At 32.7% G+C, this 21,572-nt stretch overlaps 1 protein-coding gene across 1 annotated transcript; it reads left to right on the top strand.

The window, feature by feature from the left end:
- The first annotated feature begins 6,273 nt into the window (after positions 1-6,273).
- On the top strand, positions 6,274-15,859 carry LOC108371459 (uncharacterized). The gene is made up of 3 exons (XM_017627029.1): positions 6,274-6,852; positions 13,641-13,773; positions 15,439-15,859. The coding sequence occupies exons 1-3, from the start codon at positions 6,681-6,683 to the stop codon at positions 15,545-15,547; spliced, it is 414 nt and encodes a 137-aa protein (XP_017482518.1). The 5' UTR covers positions 6,274-6,680; the 3' UTR covers positions 15,548-15,859.
- Positions 15,860-21,572: the final 5,713 nt, after the last annotated feature.

Genomic DNA, 21,572 nt, shown 5'->3' with positions numbered 1-21,572 from the left:
TACTGAGTAGGTATCGAAAGAAAATGCTCGTATCGGAATCTGACTCTAAAACAGTTCTTTCGCAGCCTGATATTTTCTGCCCTTTGCTTTGCAAGGTCAACTGATTATTCTTGTCATGGGTGATAGCTGATATATAACGAAGTACCAGTGATTTATGCAGATAAAAACTGGCTGCCATCTAATTGCTTCTTGACTAGGCATAGAGAAATTCCTGGCAACTGATTGGCCGACGTGCTTCCAAGGAAAGGAATGTAAACATTCGTACTCAATTCTGCACAAGCCGCGAGCATACCCCTAACCTCCTGTAAATACATTGATTAAAGACTGAACTTAGTGCAGAGTTAAATAATAGGTGGGCCATCGAAACCACCTATCATACTATTAGGAAAACTTAGGCAAAAGTTTATGTAAATCCATGCATAGCTCTTACTCAGCTTGATTGCTGTTTTCTTAGTAATAAACGGACACTGCCTCAGGGTAACGCATGGAAAGAGGTTGGAGATCATCGAATATTCTCTTTGCCACTGTCCCACCTGGCTAAGACGCGCAATCAAGTAGATTTTAGCTTGCTTAGCCGACCAGATCTCGGCGCACATTAAATTTTCAACGCAAGTAAAAAAATGAATGGATTCCGACTGTGGTATCATAACGAAATTTTCGTGCCTCCCTATGTAGACTACATTGCATTGTTTATTTCCCCCTTTAATTTATAGCATTTTAAACACTATTGGCTTCCTCACAAAATATTCGCTTCTGTCTCTGAACAACTTTTCTACAACTACACAGAAAACTTCTTCTAACCGACGAAGAAAAGTTCCTCTTGCAGTTTTCGCATTTTAGCAAGCTACTAGAAGCATCGCAGCAAGCGGTTGCATGCCAAAAATTGCCACTAAGTATAAAGGATGCCAAGGTTGCGAAAGTCAACTAAAGGCTAAGTAAGAAAAACAAAATTGCTAGCAGTTTTGTGAGAATGGATAAACGTTTAATGCTATTTATTGATGATGTAGGTACATATAAACGTTTAAATATTTATAGTTCAGGAGCTTCTTAAAACTTTGCACTATTTGAAAACTTGGATGTGTACATTTGCACAGTGCATGTTTGTACAATGTAGATACATAAAACGTTTAGAAATGCAAAGTATAAATTTAAGTGACAGCAATACACATTAATCGAATGTCTCGATATCGTGTTACAATGTGCTTTGTCCTGTTTCAGTTTACAGCTTGTTGTTCCTCACTTGACTTAGGATGTATAGCATTAAAAAAAAAAAAAATAAAAATGTATTTTTTACTAACTATTTATGTACCTACGGCACTTATAGTGCCAGCCAAGTGGTAAGCTAGAATTCGCACGTATAAAATAACTATGCAGCAAACTTATTTGCATTGTTCTTGTACATCAACGTGCCATGCTAAGCGAGCTACATATTTGAATTGCTACCAACAGCTGCATTCTTGGCTCTCTTTGCACTGCAGAATAGTTGCTTAGGGTAATTTTATGCACGAGCCAGTGTCAGAAAATGCAACCTAAATAATCTTCTCAACATTTCACTACAAGGAGAAAAGTCAGTGAAAAGTATCTGCAAGTAGTCAAAATTTATTCATTTTAAAAACGCATGTAAACATAAAAATAATACCGAATTGACTTATGTACCTCCACAGGATTATATTAGGCGTTTTTTATGTAGCCATAACAAGCTAATACGGCAAAGCTCGTAGTGCATAAATTTTAAAGTTTTCAAGATTTGGGTATAAAATAATGGTCTATTGAACAACTTTAAGTAAATTTTTTTTTCATGTAATATTGTTGTTGGAATTTATTATTTCACTTACGCTTATCCATACCTCTTTCCATACAAATTATGTTGATAAAAAAATTTTTAGCCTCAGTATTCAGTGAAACCAAATGAAAAATAACAAAAAGAACAAGCCTACTCCGTCACTTAGAATTCTATAAAAAGAATATATATTTTGGAAATAAATTTAAACTACTTAAATTTTTACAATCTAATAATCAAATTATCTTCCATTAAAAAATTAGCTGGCAACCTTATTAATAAATACGCCCGGGGAATTTAAGTGTACCTACACATACATGCATATACATGCATAATTATTTACATATGGTCAAAAAATGCTCGTAGAAATCAGTAAGATACAAATTGGTATTAAAAAGAAAATGTGGCAACCTCCAGCGAAAATATTTTTGGATAAATTTCATCACAAATACCTTTCCTTTCATAGAATTGAAAATAAGTGGCAACCTTACACTAATATCCAAAATGATAACACCTCCAAAATAGGGCAAGCATTGTTTAAGCGTTTCCTTTTAGTACCGATATAAGGTAATATTGCATCTTAATTTTCTAAATAATAAATTAAATAAATAAACCATGGAAAATAGGTGGCAAACCTACCCAAAAATATCTCTCAATTGGTGATTTTTAAAATAATGCAGTGTTTTAGTTAATTTATAAATTATGTCGAAGAGGCGGCAACCTTATACAGACATTCTTGAAGCTAATAAACTGCAAAACTTTATCTGGATAAAAACTTTCATTAAAATCGTAAGAAAAAAAAATACAAAATACATATTCAAAATCAAGGCTTTGTGCTCCCATTTTTTGTGCGAATGTTTTTTGGGCATTAACGCGTACGGTTTACTAGGAGACTTGAAAGTTTTTAAATAAAATAAATAATTTAAAATATTTAAATAAAATTTTTAGAAACTTATTTTATTTATTTTTGGTTTTTTACTTCATTTTCTTTTAATGTTTAGATGTTATTGATTTAAAAAAGAAACATTAATTTTATTTTAATTATTTTTTAGGAATTTATTTAATGTTTTATTAATATTTATTTCAAATTTTTATTTGTGTAATTTTTAGAAACATATTTTATTTATTCTTTCTTTCATTTAATTTATTATTCTTTTACTAATTTCTTGTTATTTTAATTTGCAAATTTTATTGATTTAAAAAGAAACAAGAATATCTACTTTAATTAGATTTTTAGGATCTTAATTTATTTGTTATTTACTTTGTCTTTCTTTTGCTAATTTCATGTTATTTTAATTTGTAGATTTTATTGATTTAAAAAGAAACGTGAATATTTTATTTCATTTAAGTTTTAGGATATTAATTTATTTTTTTATTTTGAGATTTTGTTTTAAGTATAATAATATTGCTTTTTCTTAATTTATTTGATTTTTATATACTTTATGTGTGATAATTTTTTTTGAACACAATATTTACATTTTATTGTTTTAAGATTTTTTTTTTGAATTTCATTTAATATTCAAAAATACATACCACCACTATGGTTACTTTCAGCAAATTTAGTCGTCCTTAGTTGTTTTTGAAAAAGTACACCACTCCACAAATTTCAGAATTGCTCTGTCAAATCGGTTTTTTTTTTTGAATATCCTAATCTAAAAATGTCAATACAGTGATCCATTTTTATTCTGGATGGTATTGCCACTAAGGCTTCAACGTGGGAAAATTCAGCAAGATACATATCGATGGTCCTCTGCAACAATGGCACAATTAAAATAAAAAATAAAAAGCCTTACTACTACTAAGTGCCTTAACAGCCTTATTCTGTATCACGAACGATAGGCAACACGAACGATTCGTCTGCAGAGGAATGATTAAAAAATTAGTCCGGGGGCATCATTTTAGTCGGTTTAAATACAACCGAGACCATTGCAACGTAATGTATGAAAAGCAAGACGAAGACGACCGATAGAGTTTAAAATCGCAATCAGAGAGGCTGTCGTCTGCAGACGAATCGTTCGTTTTGCCTATCGTTCGTGATACAGGATAAGGCCCTAAGTCTCTAATCTTGGCCTGATTCATGTTTAATCTGCATTAATTCCTTTAGTAATCCTTACTGCTTACTTTAGTAGATAAAGATTGGACCCGGATTAGACCAGGATTAGAGACCTTAGACACTTAACAGTAGGGGTAAGGGTATTTATTTTTTGAATTTCGGATTGTGCCGTTATGTACTTGTAACTTCAACTTGCCAAATTGCTTTACTTTGTGCTTATCCTGAGTTTATATTTATTCTAATGGCCACAAATTCACACCTTTACTTAAATTAATCTACAATTAATGTTTCTTGTTTGTTTACATTTGTACAAGTAATACATACTAGTGCCCATGCAGGTAGGTACGCGTATACAAACTTCTGTGTGTATATGTATGTTCTCCTAAATTTAAGTGTGCGTGAACCCACAAACTCATTAAAAGCAGCATTTTGTTTTGCTCTTAACGCATGAAAATGGATGACGACAACCCACTAGTATATCAATGTCATTTCAATTATTTTGTGTGTTTGCACTCGAAACACTTCACACAAAGGGGTGCACCCCCAAAGCCAAGCCACACGCACACACATGCACTCTGCTCCATTTGTGTAGATGGGAGTGAATCATTGCGGCAGAATGATGCCGCCTACCTGCCATGGATAACAAGATCACACGTTCATTTCGTGGAAATTTATGTGTACTCTACACTTGATCTGATTGCTGTAAGTGCATATGTACGTACTAGGGATGTTCACTTTTTCGCTTTTTAAGATCCCGGTTTTTTTTTTCGGGAAGTCGCGGGATCCCGCGATTTAGATATTCATTACTTTTCAACAACCTAAATCGAAAACATTGCTTCTATCTCTCCTACCATAAAATAAATAATAAAAAAATGGGTTAGAAACGTACTTTTCTTAAAGTGGCTTTTTTTCTCTCTGATGTCAAGATTTATTTTAAATGACTTTAGAAAAATTATTTAAAAAAATCAATGCAATGTAGAATAAAAATATAAGTGCCAAATGAAAAAGGAAACTTCTTTAGAATTCAGAATAATTAGAATTTCACAAGGACGAATAGGTAATTTTTAAATTTTATGAAGTTAGAAGGACGAAATTCTAGGATGTTATCTCGAGTTTATTTAAGTCCTTAATATATAATGTTTTCAAAAACAAATATTGCAAAATTTCAAGAATAAAAGAATAAAATTAAATAGACATTTTGAATACATACCAGTCCTTATGCACCAAAAAAGTTGAATCTGTTTAAGTTCTATGGAATTTTAATTTTAATTTGACACCCATACTTATTTCTCTAAGCACATTTCACTGTATTTTTTAAATCATTTTTGAATTACTTAGGGTGAAAAGCTAAAAACGCAATTTTACAATATTTAGCCCATGGCTTCGCGAATATATTGATTTTTTGTGTGTAAAATTGACTATCGCACGGTTTTATATGTATAACGAGCTAGATTCATAAAAAAAATATTAATTCTTAAATAAAAAATAATATTCTTAAATAAAAGAAATATTGCCAATACTGGTCAAGAAAAGGAGTTTCTATTAATACCATCAGTGCAGATTATAAATCCCAAAAATCCCGGTATTATTTGCCAAGAATCCCGTGATTTTCGGTACCTAAAAAAGGCCGGCATCCCGGGAACATTCCTAGTACGTACATACGATGAACGTGTGTATGTATGTGTGCAATTTCATTCACTAAAAGCATATTTTGCTTTGCAATTACTAAAGTAATGCGATGACAGTAGCAATCCAGCTGTAGAGCTGTGGGTGTTGAACGCGCACGTCGCGAAAGTAAGAGTGGTTAGAGTGATGAAAGGAACTAAATAACTGTTAACAAGACGCAAAAAAAATTAAATAAATTTTATGAGCGAACATACATACGTACATACATATATTTATAAATGTGTTGCAAAAAAAAAATAAATATACATATTACTATTTATGTGTTATTATTTTTTATTGGTTGCGTTTATTTTTAAAAAATATCAAAATTGTGGGCTTTGTGCAGCTTTTTAAGCTGTATCTGTGGCTTTTATTGGTTGTTCACCCTCAATTACGAAGAGAATTTTTGCCGCTGCAAAAATTACGTAGTGTACGTACATACGTAGATATCTTTGACATTTGACAGAACTGCTTAAGTCTATCTTTCACGGAAAAACTAAATACCAATAAATTTTATTTAAAGGAAAACATTCAGTTGCTGAAAGCAGAAACTAGGTTGTGTATAGGGATAAAATAATTTAATATTTCGTTCGTATTATAACATTTTTCTCCTTGACGCTGAAATATGTTTTGTCGACATATGCTATTTGGTTTGTCCGTGAGAGACAGACCTAAGTTGTTCTGTCAAATTTCCGCAGGTATGCACGCATGCATACTATAATACTCTTACATTCCCGTTGATGACGACGATTAGCTGCTGAATGGCATTTGTTAGTCGCGGTTCAGCTATCAGCGATTCGCGGGTTCCACTTAAAAAAAAAGTGCACCAGTCACATTAGATGCAGACGGCCACTAGGCTTTAGCGCACAATACCGTTGTTGATGGAAAAAATATGCTCAGTTCAGGGGTGGCTCTCGCTGTGCGCAAATGTCGAACAGTGTCGGTAAATGTTACGATTCGAAGGAAACCACCTCAACACAATTAAATACTTAAAGCTTGCAGTCTCGAAGTAGCAAAAAAAAAATAAAAAAATCGAGAACAATTGAAAAGACACCGACTACCAGCAACAAAAATTTTAGTGCAGCGCAAATAGGATTTGAGAGTGAAATCACAAAATATTGAATCAAATTAAAACAAATAGTAATAATTAAACTGCCCTCTTATTCTGTGAGTTGTCGTTCAATGGCGCGTTTTGTGATGTATTTCTTGGTCATTAGTTCACTGTTGCTTTGTCGCGAAAGTGGCCGTCAGGGTGGCGGGTGGAGCACGGGTCTCGTGGAGGCAACAAATGGCCGCGGTGGCCAGTTGGAGGGCCGCGATCGACACCATCACGAAAGGGGTGGACACATCAGACGTGAGTTGAAGTGATGTAACTTCGGCAGTGTAAATATTTAAAAAAAAAATAGTAATGACTTCTTTCGCTTTTTTGCTTTTTTTTGAGTGTGTGAGTTCGTAAAAGGACTATTGTGAAACTTTTGAATAAATTAAAAAGCATTAATAATAATTGTAAATTCTTTTCAAAACATTCTTGGCTTTTAATAGCTTAGCATTTGCGCCAATAACGAAGCTCAGAAAAATTGTGTGTAATCAGCATTATCGGGGTGGTATTTCCATTGTTGGAATTTAAAAAAAAAAATCGCCAAAATATTCTTAAGAAACTAGAGCCGAATAAATAATCTTAAAAAGAGATTTTTTTTACTCCAATAAAATAAGCAATTTTGTGGTTGATAAAGTTTCGTCAGGCTGTGTAATCGCTGTTGAGATATAACAAGTACTTTACCAAAATAGATTAGCAGTCAAATTCTGAAAACATTTTTATCACAACCATGATACGGGGAAACAAAATAACCTTCAATTAAAAACACAGTGGCATCAAGGAATAATCGGACAAATTTATATCCGCAAAATATTTAAAAAATAAAAGAAAAGGGGAAACATTTTCGAGAAATTAGGATGCACTTCCATTCCTTTTAAGGCTCTTATTGATTTGAAGAAAATCCTAAAAGTAAATTTATTTTAAGTCTTAAAAGTTTAATGAATTTAACAACATAAGAAATTAAATTCTTCTTTGTACATATATATATCCATCGACTTGCACGATCACTTGCAGTCGCCGTTTGGCTGCGGCCAAAATTGGTACTTGCAGTTCTGTCCGTATTTTTTGACTAGCCGGATAATTCGGATATTCGTATATTCGAACACCTAATTAAAAAGTGCGAAGGTGCGGATAGCTGAATAATGGGTTAACATTCGCATATCGTAAAATCCGGACATCTGGATATTCAAATATAAAAATTTAAAATAAATCATTAAAATAACAAGTAATCTTGTATTAGTGAAATGTTAAGTTTATTTATTTTGCAACTCGATGGATCCGGTCAATTCGAGAATTATTTTACACATCCATTTTAATAATTTTTAGGATATCCGGATAACCAAACGAAAGGGTATTAACCGGATATCTAGATAATAAGATGAACGAATGAATAATAACCGGATATCTGTGATGTACAGATTTTATCCGCTTATACGGATATTCGAACGGATATTCGGAAATTAGAATACTTGTGCGGATAGTACCAGTCTTACCTAGTGCTTCCTTCGGAAGGCCGAAATGTAAAAAGGATTTTTGTATTGCCACTTATGGGCGGAAATATTAAAATTTATCCGATTTGGATACTAATTTTAATTTGTAAATTTGTTCCTCACGAAAGGTATGCCTTTGAATTACGCCTATAATTCCCACCAAAAAATCCAAAATTTTGATTAAACCTACATTAAACCAAGCGTAAAAATTAAATAAACCTTCCATTCGGTTCTTTATATTCATATATGATATTTCCTTTTTATCCTTGCATTAAAAAAACTTTAAATTTTGAGTACGCTTTCTATGGCATGCTTTTAAATTTCTCCTGGTTCAGTGAAAATAGACTCTTGGCTAAGAAATATCTCAAAACTAGAGATAATTTTTATTTAATTTTTAGTAAAATCCTTCCGAATAAAGTAGTCTTTTAAAGTTGTATCAAAAATTGTTATTTTTTTATAAAATGAACAAAATGATACCATTAATGCTACTAAGAAAGTTGGAAGAACTCAGTGCGAGAAGTTATTTATTTTGGTCGCATGTACCACTTACACATATCTTAATATATAACGGTATATGAAAAAAATGCTGGAGTTTGGTCCTGTGACCAAAGACTTGCGATTCTATTCGAACGGCGTCAAAAATATGCACGTTATGACGATTTTATTTATTTCTTTTTTCCATACAAAAATTTTCTTATGTTTTTATAAAAATACTAGCAGACCCGGCGAACTTCGTCCCGCCCAAAATTAGATTTTTAATTTAAACATTTTGGTACAACAGTTTCTCCAACAATCCACCTTTACGATTTGTAATGCACATTCGTCGGCTAAGACTATCGTTTGGTGGTCGTTTGCCGCCTTAAATAACCGAACGAAAGTGTTATGTCCATGAGAAGATCCCTGGTGGGCACAATGAGCCGGATCTATAGTGAATGTGCCCTAGGAACCTTATCTTATAGTTAGTGGCAATTTCAATATCAATGCGTATCCTTGTTCAACAGAAATATAATATACATACATAAACTGGGACGAAATACCTTAAAAGCCAGTTTCGCGAAAGTAATTTAAGTGAAGAATTATGTTTTTCTGTCAGGTTCTATATTAAATTCAACTAAATAAATAAATTTTCATTAAATTGCTTTCATGAAACTGGCTTTTAAGGTATTTCGACAGGTGGTGATTTGAGATTTACCACTGCACAACTCAACACTGGTTTCTTCGAATGAGGCTCTAACGCATAATAATATTGGCAAATCACATCCATTGGGTCAATCGTAACACACGAGAGTTCAATATACACAATAGTGCAACGGGTCGATTTAGTCTGACATTCACGGCACCTTTTTTTCACTTTTTAGATTTTTAGTAGTAACTCGACCTCAGCACCGTTTCTAATACATGTTTTGAATGTTCGCCAAATCGGATCATAAAACAATTTTTAGTACTAACTCAACTCCAGCGCCAACTGGCGGATTACTTTTCCACGCCCCCTTTTTAAAGAGCCGTTTTTTCTCAATGAGCATGTGATTAATTTCATATATCTCCACACGAAGTGTTCCAGTACTGTACCACGAAAACTTCCAGAGATATGCAGTATGAAATTCGGCTTGTATGGTAGGTGCCACGACCCCTTTTCCAATAGCTCCATATTTTCTACATGACTATGCGATTAATTTCATATATCACCACACCAAGTTCCAGTACTCTACCAAGAACAATTATAGAGATATGCAATAAGAAAAATTCGACTTGTATGGGAGGTGCCATGCCCATATAAAGTTCCAGTACTCTACCATGAACATTTCTAGAGGTACTTATTATGAAAAATTCTGTACTCTACCATGAACATTTCTAGAGGTACTTATTATGAAAAATTCTGTTTGTATGGGAAGTGCCACGCCCCCATTTCAAATAGTCCGAATTTTTCTCCATGAGTATGCGATTGATTTCATATATCTCCATACCATGTTCGAGTACTCTACCATGAACACTTCCAGAGATATGCGGTATGAAAAATTCGGTTTCTATGGGAGGTGCCACGCCCCCTATTCCAATAACTACAATTTTTCTCCATGGGTATGCGATTGGTTTGATATATCTCCATACCAAGTTAGAGTACTCTACCATGAACACTTCCAGAGATATGCAGTATGAAAAATTCGGTTTCTATGGGAGGTGCCACGCCCCTTTTCCAATAACCATAACTGTTCTCCATGAGTATGCGATTGGTTTGATATATCTCTGTACCAAGTTAGAGTACTCTACCTTGAATACTTCCAGAGATATGCAGTATGAAATATTCGGTTTGTATGGGAGGTGCCACGCCCCCTGCACCTAGCGGTATGAAATATACTTTACATCCGATTCTCATACCTACCAAATATACACAAAAAATTTCATAAAGATCGGTCCAGCCGTTTCGGAGGAGTTCGACCACTAACACCGTGACACGAGATTTTTATATATTAGATAGTTCATACAACAGCAAAAACCACACGAAGCACTTTTTTTTTAATTGCATACAGAACTTGGAAAAATGCAAGAAATACCATGGTACTTTTATCAAAATTTTCTTTTCGATTTCATATAAAAAGTACGTACGTACATGGCGTATGAGTAACATTCTTATCTCATCTGAGTAACTCATACGCTATGTACATTCGTTCGCTTTTAACTATTTCGTTATAAATGGTAGATCCAATGTGGATCCGCGATTAATAATTTGGAAAATCTGCCACCAGATTTGAGTTGAGCAGCCTATTGCATCACTTCTACTGACGCCACCATATTGAAATTCCAAAATCGCCATCATACTTTTAAAAGAGCAAAAGTGTACAAATATTTTCAGCCTTTCAGCGATTTTTGTATTGCGCCAATTTTTGGATATAGCACTGTTCCGGTTGACATGGAACGTCCCTAAGTGTATCTAGTGAAATCTATAAGACAGTTTCACTTGAAATTCTACATAATTTTGTTGGTATAAAATTTTTCGAGTGCGCAGTTTAAAAATGGATATTTAAAAAGTACCTAGGAAGTGAGCTAAATTATACTTAGGACATGTCAACACTAAATATGCGTGCGAAATTTGAAATAGTTCCAGCTGCGAGGAACTCCGAGTTCAGCTTATATTCTGCTTTTTTATAAAAAAAAATTATAATTTGCGCCTATTTTTATAGAATTTTTGAACGCTAATGTAAGCCGATTTTTACGTTCTTTCAGATTTATGCTTTTCTGGTTAAAACCAGCATATACTCTGAATTTCATCAAAATCGGATAACATTTAAAATTTCCGCCCACAAGAGCTGTGGGCGTGGCAGCGCGGCGACTTCTACCATTTTCCCATATTTCTTCATTCCTAAGTGCAGAATAGCGCATGCACGAAGTTTCAGACAATTTGTAGTACAGTTACTTACATACATATATGAGGACGTCCCACTGTGTGGCGCGGCATGAAAATAATTTTATAATACAAACTTACTAAATGTTAAATTTTTTGCTAAAATTCCCACGCGATTCTAGATAAGGCACACAATTGCTCCGCAGTTGCATCTATTTACATTAGGATGGTCCAAAAATCGAAATATCGAAAAAATATGCCCTTGTGTTTTTAAATAACAAAAAAAATGTACAGGTCGTTCAAAACCCTGAAAGTTTTCGATGTTTTTTTGATGTGCAAATCTATATTTTTTAATTGGCAAACTCTCTTTCTGACCAGGAGACTTTACGGAATAATACCCAATTACCTTTTTAATCATTTCTTTATATCAAGTATTTTTATGGGTCTCGAATAACCCACAAAAATGTAATTGGCCCCCCATAGAATATCGTTAATATAAAAACTGGTTAAATAAAAAACTGTGTATTACTCTGCGAAGCTCCTAAAGAGAACCATAACTTGGCGATAGAAAAATATCGATTTTTAAGCGTTCTATACCATTTGTAAGATAAATAGTTTTCCGCATGAAAATTACACGGGAAGCTATGAGCGCTGTGAGAGAGATCTAAATACTTTCTGATTTAAAAGAAAAAAAATCAGAGATCTATTTCTTTTCGATATAGCACAGTTATAGGGGTAAGCGAATTGAAACTCCGACATTACTTTTCTCACATGCATTTTAGGACCACCCTAATGTACATACTTACTTGTTTAAGAGAACTCCACTGTGTATACTTGACGCTTAAATCAGTTCGCAGCTTTTAAGAAAAAATGCTCGTACGTATCTAAAGGGCAGTTTGGAGCTCTCAAGAAAAATGAGAAATTCAAAAGAAAGTCAGTTCGAAGCTCTCAAGAAAAAAATGCTCGTACATATACATTTTTTTTTTTCAAGAAAATTTACAGCAAAAGCAGAGTACTTCTCTTGTGTTCTGGAGAACTGCGTACAGCCCTTTAAAGTTAAAAACATTTTTGATAAATATACATACATATGAATGTATATATGTATGTATGTATGTATGTACAATAAGGGTAGTATATCAGTGTCCATAAAGAACAACAGCTAAACTAGCTATCATTTTTAGTAGACATAACTTACACCAAACGAAATTAAAATTGCGGTTCATGAAATATTTGCAAATGTAAGCGAATTTGCACATTTCTAATCCGAATGCAATCAAACTTTATTTATTGCGCCCCCAGTGGCACGTTGGAGGTTTACTTTGGCAAAAATGTTTCTAATGAACTCCAAGTTCAAACAAATTTCAAAATTATGCGGGATATACTCGTAATAACCCACTTAAACTTCATTGCAATTTTGAATGGAAATCAGTTGAGGTATTGTGAAAGTGGCTCGTTTCTATTTACAAAAATTACGTGGTCAGTACTTATATCCCCTAGTTTGGATGGTCGTTAGAACGGCGCTTATCCCAAGTTCGAAAATAACTGTTATGTTCTGCCAGGCAAATTTATCTGCCCTCGTTTCTACTGAGGTTGTTAATGAGACTGATGGCCTGCCAGTAAGAACCAAGATCTTTCAAGATCTTAATAAAGCTCGCGTACTTATGACAGTGAAAGCTCTGTGTATAGTTAAATAACTAGACAAGCGCTCGGAGTTGACACTAACCTTGCATTGCATATCTAAATATCTGTCGGAGTGAACAGTGCCTTCTTGCAGTGTAGAGTAGGGTTCTTTTTGCGGTATTTTATATTGAAATCGTCCACTGTACGACGCATGCGGGACATTTCATCTCTAGTAGTGTCTGTAAAGGTAGGCCTTGACCAACAATTTAGAAGACCATGGGTGAACATGAGTACCGGAATTTATGAGAGACGAGCATCAAAGCTTGCCGCACTTGGCAACTGCATAGCATTTAAATGTCGTATACTTAAATTGTTGGGGGACGTTCCCATGACTATTTTTCAGTCATTTCCTGAGCTTGCACCATTTAATATTAAAAATTAACATGTTGGCAATCTGGGCAGATTCTGTTAACTACAAAGGATTTTGTTTCGAAAATCAGTGGCCAGGAACTGTGACTAAGTTTCGAAATAGTATAAGTGCGGCACAATAAATACTACTTTCCTTATTATATTTATATTTGCAATATTTTTACTTCTAGGTGACCTCAATCATTGCTGGCGTCGTTATGATGGCTACAATTTACAAAGCACAATGGTTAATAAAAAAGAACAGATGAAGAAGCCTTACGGTATACTGTGCAATTTCAAATGTACTTGGTTTTTTACAATAAAGTAAGTAAAATAAAAGTTTAATGGAAAAGTCAGATACATACATATGTGTATATTTATGTATGTATATTTTTCATGTGTACATAGGGGCGTATTCTGTTTTTCGAAGGAATCGAAAATTAAAAATTTTTTTTTATAGAAAATGATAGGAAAATTTCAAGATTCCGAAAACAAGAATACGCCCCAGTATATACAAGTGTGTGTGTGTTTATGTGTGTGTTGTCAACTGTCGTTGCTTGAGCTCATCTGCTCTTTTGCCAGAGTGCCAGGCCGATTGCTCAATTTGGTGAATACCACTATTATTTTTTAAATTAGAGTAAAGCTATGTCAAGTGATCCTCGAAAATCTCAAGAACGCAAAAGAGGTGTAGCGGTTAGAAGTGTGCACTACCATTACACAGGGCCTGGACCGAGTCCGGCTACCGACTTTCATCAAAACCAGAAGAAAAGAAAAAGTTTTTTCCAATAGTTTGTTTCTTGTTTTATTCAAATTGTTTTGGAAAAAATTCTTTTTACATTTTCTGTGGCGACTGGATTGCAAAGGACAAATGAGGAAACGCTGATCCTTCCTCGTCCCCTTTTATCTTAAAAATTGGCTTACAAAAAAACCAAAAGGCAGATTTTAATTTATTCGTTCAAATCAGAAATTTGTAAAAAAATAGTGTCTGTATTAACTAGGAGGTAATTTAAACAACTGTAAGCTTGTCAAAAACACTATAATTTACAGTTAAAACTGTGAATATGGTAACATTGTTTGCGTTCGTTCACGACTGTCACGATTCGAGTCAAGAGACTTTTCTATCCGGAAAACCAGCATCACTGAGAAAACCAAAATAACTATTTACAATCAAAATTTTTTCGCCAACTAAGGAGATCCATTTTGGGGAGGAGAAAAATTATCCGAAAAACATTGCTTTTAATCTTCTTACACATAAACAACTTACATACGAGCATACTTTGTATGGAAGTAAATGCATAGAGCCATTAGCTAAAAGGAAAATAGAAATAAAAACCAAAGCTAGTTCTTAGCCAATTCAAACACGCGCTTTACTCGACAAAAAATGGATTTAAAATCAAAAATTTTGATGAAAATTTTAAAATTTGATTTTTGTACAAACTTTGAAATGCTGCTCTACGTAGCGTTTGTTATACATATAATAAACTAGGCTTTTATAAAAAAAAATAATTATTATCAAATAAACAAAAGAAAAGTAACCAAAACTGTTCAAAGTCCCGTACAATTATTTGTTTGTCCCTGCGGGTCTGTATGTGCATGTGCGCGCAGAAAAACGTCACCTGAAAATATTTTTCTCCTCACTTGACCGAATAAGAATGTATTTATAACTAAACTCTTTTCTCAGTGCAAATACATATGAGCAGGGTACAATAAGCAGGTGAAATAATAAAACAGCACTTGCGTGCGTTTTCTGATATTTGACCGCGTTGTATAAATTTTCAAAGAGAAACATTTCAAAGAAGACCGAGCTAAATCAATGGAAAATCTCTCATCTCGCTCCAACTGTTAAAAATCCAACATGCATGTACATATGTATGTACATACTTGCATATGCATGTACTTACGCGTATACCAAAATACCAAAAAGCAATGAAGACTACCAATTCTTTTAAAATTTTATTATACACACCCATTTATTTTTTTTCTTTGCAGTTTTCCAACATGTGAATTCATTTATGACTACAAACTTTCTTGCTACTTATTTACATCACTGCCGGATTGTACTACGGTCAAATGTACGCTTTTGAATTTTTTTACATAAAATATAGACAAAATTTCGCATAGTCAAATATAGATAAAATTATTTATGTTATAAATATATGTATGTATTTTTAAACAATTTTAATTTAAGAAATTTTTGTAAATGCTTTAAATAAAACTAAGTTAAGTGTAAATTTTTTAAGCAGACCAAAATAAATTATTTAAACAATATCAGTGAAGTATTGTAGTAGAATAAAAATTGTGAAAATTGGTTGTTGGTTTTATTATTAGATATTCGTTGGCGCATGAATTGTTGCCAGTAGCTAAATTGCGCTTTCAATTTCCTTCGAGTCCTGAAAAACTCCTGCTGTATGTATCCTTTCATAATATCAGCACATATGTAGCACACCAAAAGCACCAGCGTTGATGAAATAGAAAATTTGAAAAATTCACTCGTATTTGATCACTCTTCACTCGGAATCGCCAATTTAAGCGATCGGTGCTCTGACTGCACTCTATGCACCCGCCTGCCTGGTAAATTACACCGCCTAATTTGAGTGCAATAAATTTTATTAGCTCATACTGTTGTACATTTATATGCATACATTTATATGTATAAGTGTGTATGTGTGAAAAATATTTAGATTAATTTGAATCCACTGAGTTAATCATGAGAAACATATAAAAATATTTGCCTATGCTTATTCAAAAATATCATATAGCAGATTCCCTTAAAACTTTGTTTACTAAACAGCATGCGCTTTCAAATAAATTTCGTATACATACATCCATGCAAAGGTATTATTTTTTATGCTTTACTGACCCCTGAAAAAATGTGAAACTTTCAATGTCATTTCAATTGGCATTGCTTACTGCTGGACTTAAAACAACACAAATGTATATACCTAAATATAAGTATATACTTACAAACAAACATACTTATTGTACATATGTAGATGTATGCAGCGTTCATAAAAATTTGTCTCACATTCATACTAACTACTTAAAATGTTGGAGGGTAGTTAAACTTTTGCACACCGAAATAAAAAAAAAAAAAACAAATTTGCACTTAATTCACCCGCACTTATTCGTATATATAGTGCTCGTATTTAATAGCGTAGTAAACAAAGCACCTACTACTATTTACAACTATAAAAATGTACTTTTGAATGAAACTTTTGGCGCTTCTGCTTGACAAAGTTGTGATATTAAATCTATTATTTAAAGGGGCTTTATGTGTGGTAATGCTTTCCAGCTGTGAAAAGTAAGAGTGCCATATGTATATATAGTATATACGCACATAAAAAGGGTTACTTAAATCAACTTAGCAAATTATAGCAATGTCATGTCGCAACTCAAATACTTATGTAGTTGAATTATGGGAAATTGTTTTGTTAAAATTAAAAGATATGAATCACTTACGGATTTACATACATATATTTTGCATCATTTTGAGGGCAGATGTACCCTAAAGAAAAGTGGATAAATTCTTTTATGATTGGATTTTTATTAAAAAATTAAAAAAAAAAATGCGTCTCTAAATAGGCGTAATAAATAAGTGTAGCATTCTTATGCGTGTACAAATTGTACACAGAAACGACAGGAGGTCCGTTGTAAGGTTTGCAAGTATTGGAAGAATGACTAGAAAGCGTTAGTTATCTCTAATGAAAAATCATTGACATATCAAATTGATTAGTAATAATTAGCGGTCTATAGCGGGATTTATTATTTGAGAAAGATTGAGCTCAAATATCAACGATAGCAAAGACTTCATTAAAAACCATCCTAAAGGTTAACCGATCTCGAACTTTGACGCATTATTAGACCAGTTTCTTGAACACACAATTCCTAACATTTACAGTGACCTCATTACCAACGCCTGCTAAGGTTTCATTCTAAAAACTTATCAGAAATTTGGGTAGGTGTTAGGTACTTAAATAGGCATGAAAAAAAATATTAAAAAATTTAATCGCCTCAATTTTCTGAGAAAATTACTTTTTGAAGTGCAACTTCTTTCCCGCTCGCTTGGGAGTAAATGCAAACATTAAGATTAGGATCAAGATTAAGATTGAGATTAGTATTAATATTAAGACTAAAATTAAAGTTAAGAATAAAATAAAGTTAGTGTTAAGGTTAAGAGTAAGATTAAGATTAAATTTAAGATTAAGATTAACTTAAAGATTGAGATTAAGATTGAGTTTAAGTTTAAGACTAAGATTGAGATTTAAGTTAAGATTAAGACTTAGAATAAGATTAAGATGGGGATTAAAATTAACATTGAGATTAAGATTAAGGCAAAGATTAGAATAAAGTAAAAAATTATAACTAACATTAAATTAATATTAAGAGTAAGGTTAAGATTAACATTATGATTAGGGTTAAGCTTAAGATTAAGATTAAGAATAATATTGAGATTAAGATTAAGATTAAAATACTAAGCTTAAGGTAAGATTAAAATAAGTATTAAGATTAAGACTAGGATTAAGATTGCGGATAATAGTAAGATTAGGATTCAGATGAAGATTAAGATTAATATTAATATTTAGGTCAAGATTAATATTAAGATTAAGACTAACATTAAGATTAAGATTAAGATTAAGATTAAGACTAAGACTAAGGTTAAGATTAAGATTGCGATTAAAATTTTGACTGCTTAATAAATAATTAGTAAGGATTGGACATGGATTAGTTACATGTGCCACTCTTCAGTAAGAATGGTTTGGGTGGTGTTGTTAATTATAAAAACCCATTCGTGTGCGATTTTATCGACTGTAACCTATTTATGTAGTAGAATGTCAGTTGACAAAAAAATTAAGCGAATATTAAAAACTATTCAGGTAAGTAGTATTAAATTATTGGCTATCTTAGTTGCAATAAAGGGACTAAAGAGCAATTCTGTAAGCGTCTGAAGCCGGCATACATTGGCTTCACATGCGAAGATACCAAAAGCGTGCATTATAGCTTGAGCGTGATGCAGAGCGAAGAAAGTTTAACGTTGAAAAGCTGCAATCGCACCGGACAGTCGCGAACTTTCGAAGTCGGCCCTTAATCGTCCTTAACTATGGAGTAATTACGCCATTTTTTATATGGAAATACTAATTCTTAGTAATCGATTAACGTGCATTTAGTACTGTTTTTTTTAAGATTTAAGGCATGAATTATCAAAAAGTATTACATATGTAAATATTTTAATATATGCTAAGTAAACTAAAACTAAATTTATGCGGCAAAATGTTATCATGTTCACATTAGACGTTGGATTGAAGAGTTTACTGTATGAAGAAGATAGTATTAATCCCTAGAGCTTATGACTATCTTAAATAAAAAATTGTTCAATAAGTATATATGAATTTAATAAAATCTTTAAATCTTATATTAATAGCATTTGATGCCCTGACTTTTCTTTCGCTCAAACAAAATTTATTTGTGACCGTTATAGGAAAAGCTTTGATGGGTTTATTTCATTTTTATTATATTTTATTTTATTTTATAGCCTAGATCCTTTTTTAAACAAAAATACAATATATTATGTATATTTTTAAAATGTTGCATAACCACAAATAAAAATGCGCTGAAAACTAAAAAGCACAAGTACAAACAAGTCATCCCTTTTATAGAGCTTATAGACCACTTTCCTGGGGCAAACCATGCGACTTTTTTAGTATAGGGATTAAAAATATTTACACTTGGAGTTTTGCCTTTGCTAAAGGAGCGGCTACTCCTCTTACTGTAATTTGAACACAGCCCACCCTTATCCCGTGAATGTACGTAGTAGAAGCATTACCTAAGCCTAGAATTAAAGCTAAATGCTGAGGATAAATCTTTAAAAGAAATCGGAGAAATATTAGGCAGAACTTACTCATCGATACAGAGGGTAGTATCGAATTATGTTTTAACCCGTTCTATCTTGTTAAAACCCCGTGAATATTTCTAGGACTTACTTGAACGCAGGATACGGAAACATACCATAACCATGGATAAAAATGAAAGGAGAAAATACAAAAAATTATTTGCTTAAATTGTCCCTTACTTAAAAAAAGTCCATGTTTTCATGTCCTTAAATTGCCGGCCAATCGCTTTTTAGGAGAGCTGTTTTGCTTACACCAAAGCATAAAAAATGCATTTCATTTTATTTGACAACTTCCAATTCCGGCACTAATGATGAGAATTTTCGCACTTTGAAAAAAAAAAAAAAACGGAAATAATAATTTTGTTGCATTGCCCACCCACAAGTTATTATGCGGAGCTTTATATGAATAAAAAGTTTGGCAGCTTTTTGTTTGCTTTTTTTTATGAATGTAGGCGTACATATATGTAGGTACATATCTACATGAAGTTATGAATATGTAAATGACCAATTAACGCAAACTTTTAACTATTAAAAAATGTTGTGTTTTAATCAAATTGTAACAAGCACACACTTTTCTACTAACTAAAAACATCTGCTGAGCTTAGAGTGCATATAAAATTCCTACGCGACAAAGATAAAATCAGTAAAAAATTTTGATTTTGGGAATTGCGTGCCAGTAGGCAATGATTGTGCCATGAAAAGTTAGATAGTGGCAGTTTGCTACTAAATTTTATTATGAGGTGTTGGTACTTTGTCAGAATCATAATACTACAGGAGGCGCGCAAAAATGTAGAAATCCATAGATACAAATCCAAATCACTGCAATTGTGATTCTTGAAAATGTATCTATTAATAGAAGCTGGAAACCTTTTCAATTATCTTGAGTATGGATCATGTATGTACACAAATTTATATATGAATTTTCGTCGCATTGCTATTATAAATAATTTTTATTACAAAAGAAATGTAATCAAAACAAATCATTTCGCTGAGCTGCAGAACAATCGGATTTCACTACCTTTGTAAAAGCCAACAAAATTTTTCGAAAAACCATAAATCTATTTTTGCTTTATGTACATAAGTACTTATATAGGCAGATGCCGGTCAAAGCAATTGGCTGCTTGTTAAAATTTTCTGCACATTTCTACGTTTAAAATTTGCTGCTTACTCGTTGCTTAATAAGTGCACATCTTAGATATTACTACCATAAGCGCGGGCGGGGATGTGGGTGTGTGTAAAAAAAACCAAAATTTGTGAGCAGACCAGAAGTTAATTTGCGTACGAGTATTGCTTCAGGCATCAGAAAACGTGTAATACTAAGCCACTGAATATTATTTTTATTTTCACCCACAGGCCAGGATTAAACAATTATAATTATTACGTGAGTGCGGCCGCCAAGTCACGGCTTTAGGCGTAAGGTATATTACTTAAAGGCACTCATAATGCTCACGTGGGAACACAAATATTTTGAAAAGAAAAATTTTATATTTTTCCAAGTTATTAACAGGTGTTATATTTTAAAACGTGGCAAAATTTAAAAATTTATTTCTACTACATAAACTACGGTAGATAGCGATATGAAATTTGGCACCCTTAGATAATTATTTACACTTCCTCATACAAAAACAAAAATGTCTAATTGCTATAAATAATTGTTTTTGCAATAATTTTATTTTTGACAAAAATTTTTTTGTTTCATTCCCGGTGCTATGAGAAGGCAGTTATGTATGTAGAATTATGCGATTGCCCTTAACAATATTAATAGCCTGCAAAACAAATTTTTTCCCGCTTGGCGTGGCTACACCCCCGTATGAAATGGTATGTAAAATATGTACATGTATGTATATGTAAATAGAAACTTCACAGTTTCCAAGTTGTTTTTTTAACGACCACAAGCAAAAACTATGTATGCACATATGTACGTGTGTGTAGAAAGTGATATAGAATAATTTTTTGGCTTATCAGAAAGTTTAACAAAACTGTTTACAAATGTATTCATGAAAAATATTTAGAAACGCAAACTATTTAAATTTTATACGCTGTTGAATGTTTTGGACGATTAAAGTTAAACAAAAAGTGTGTTACCCTAGCATACATTTTTTAAAACTTATTCTTCTTCTTTGCCGAGTCCAAAAAGCATGCCAGTCGTTTATGTTCTGCGCCAACTGACGCCAATTGGAAATGCCAAGTGAAGCTAAAACTCTTTTCCAACGAGTATTTCCGACGCATAGGAGAC

The sequence above is a fragment of the Rhagoletis zephyria genome, unplaced genomic scaffold (genome assembly GCF_001687245.7).
Source record: "Rhagoletis zephyria isolate East Lansing unplaced genomic scaffold, Rhagoletis_zephyria_1.1 Rzeph_scaffold_04998, whole genome shotgun sequence".
NCBI classification, from domain to species: domain Eukaryota; kingdom Metazoa; phylum Arthropoda; class Insecta; order Diptera; family Tephritidae; genus Rhagoletis; species Rhagoletis zephyria.
The sequence above is the reverse complement of the archived record's forward strand: the minus strand, read 5'-3'. Positions and strand labels throughout refer to the sequence as shown.

Bases quoted from the DNA above. Each gene is read 5' to 3' on its own strand.
- LOC108371459 (XM_017627029.1), top strand. From the start codon at position 6,681: ATGGCGCGTTTTGTGATGTATTTCTTGGTCATTAGTTCACTGTTGCTT. The intron at 6,853-13,640 runs GTGAGTTGAAGT...TTTTACTTCTAG, and splicing joins AAGGGGTGGACACATCAGAC to GTGACCTCAATCATTGCTGG. The intron at 13,774-15,438 runs GTAAGTAAAATA...TTTTCTTTGCAG, and splicing joins ACTTGGTTTTTTACAATAAA to TTTTCCAACATGTGAATTCA.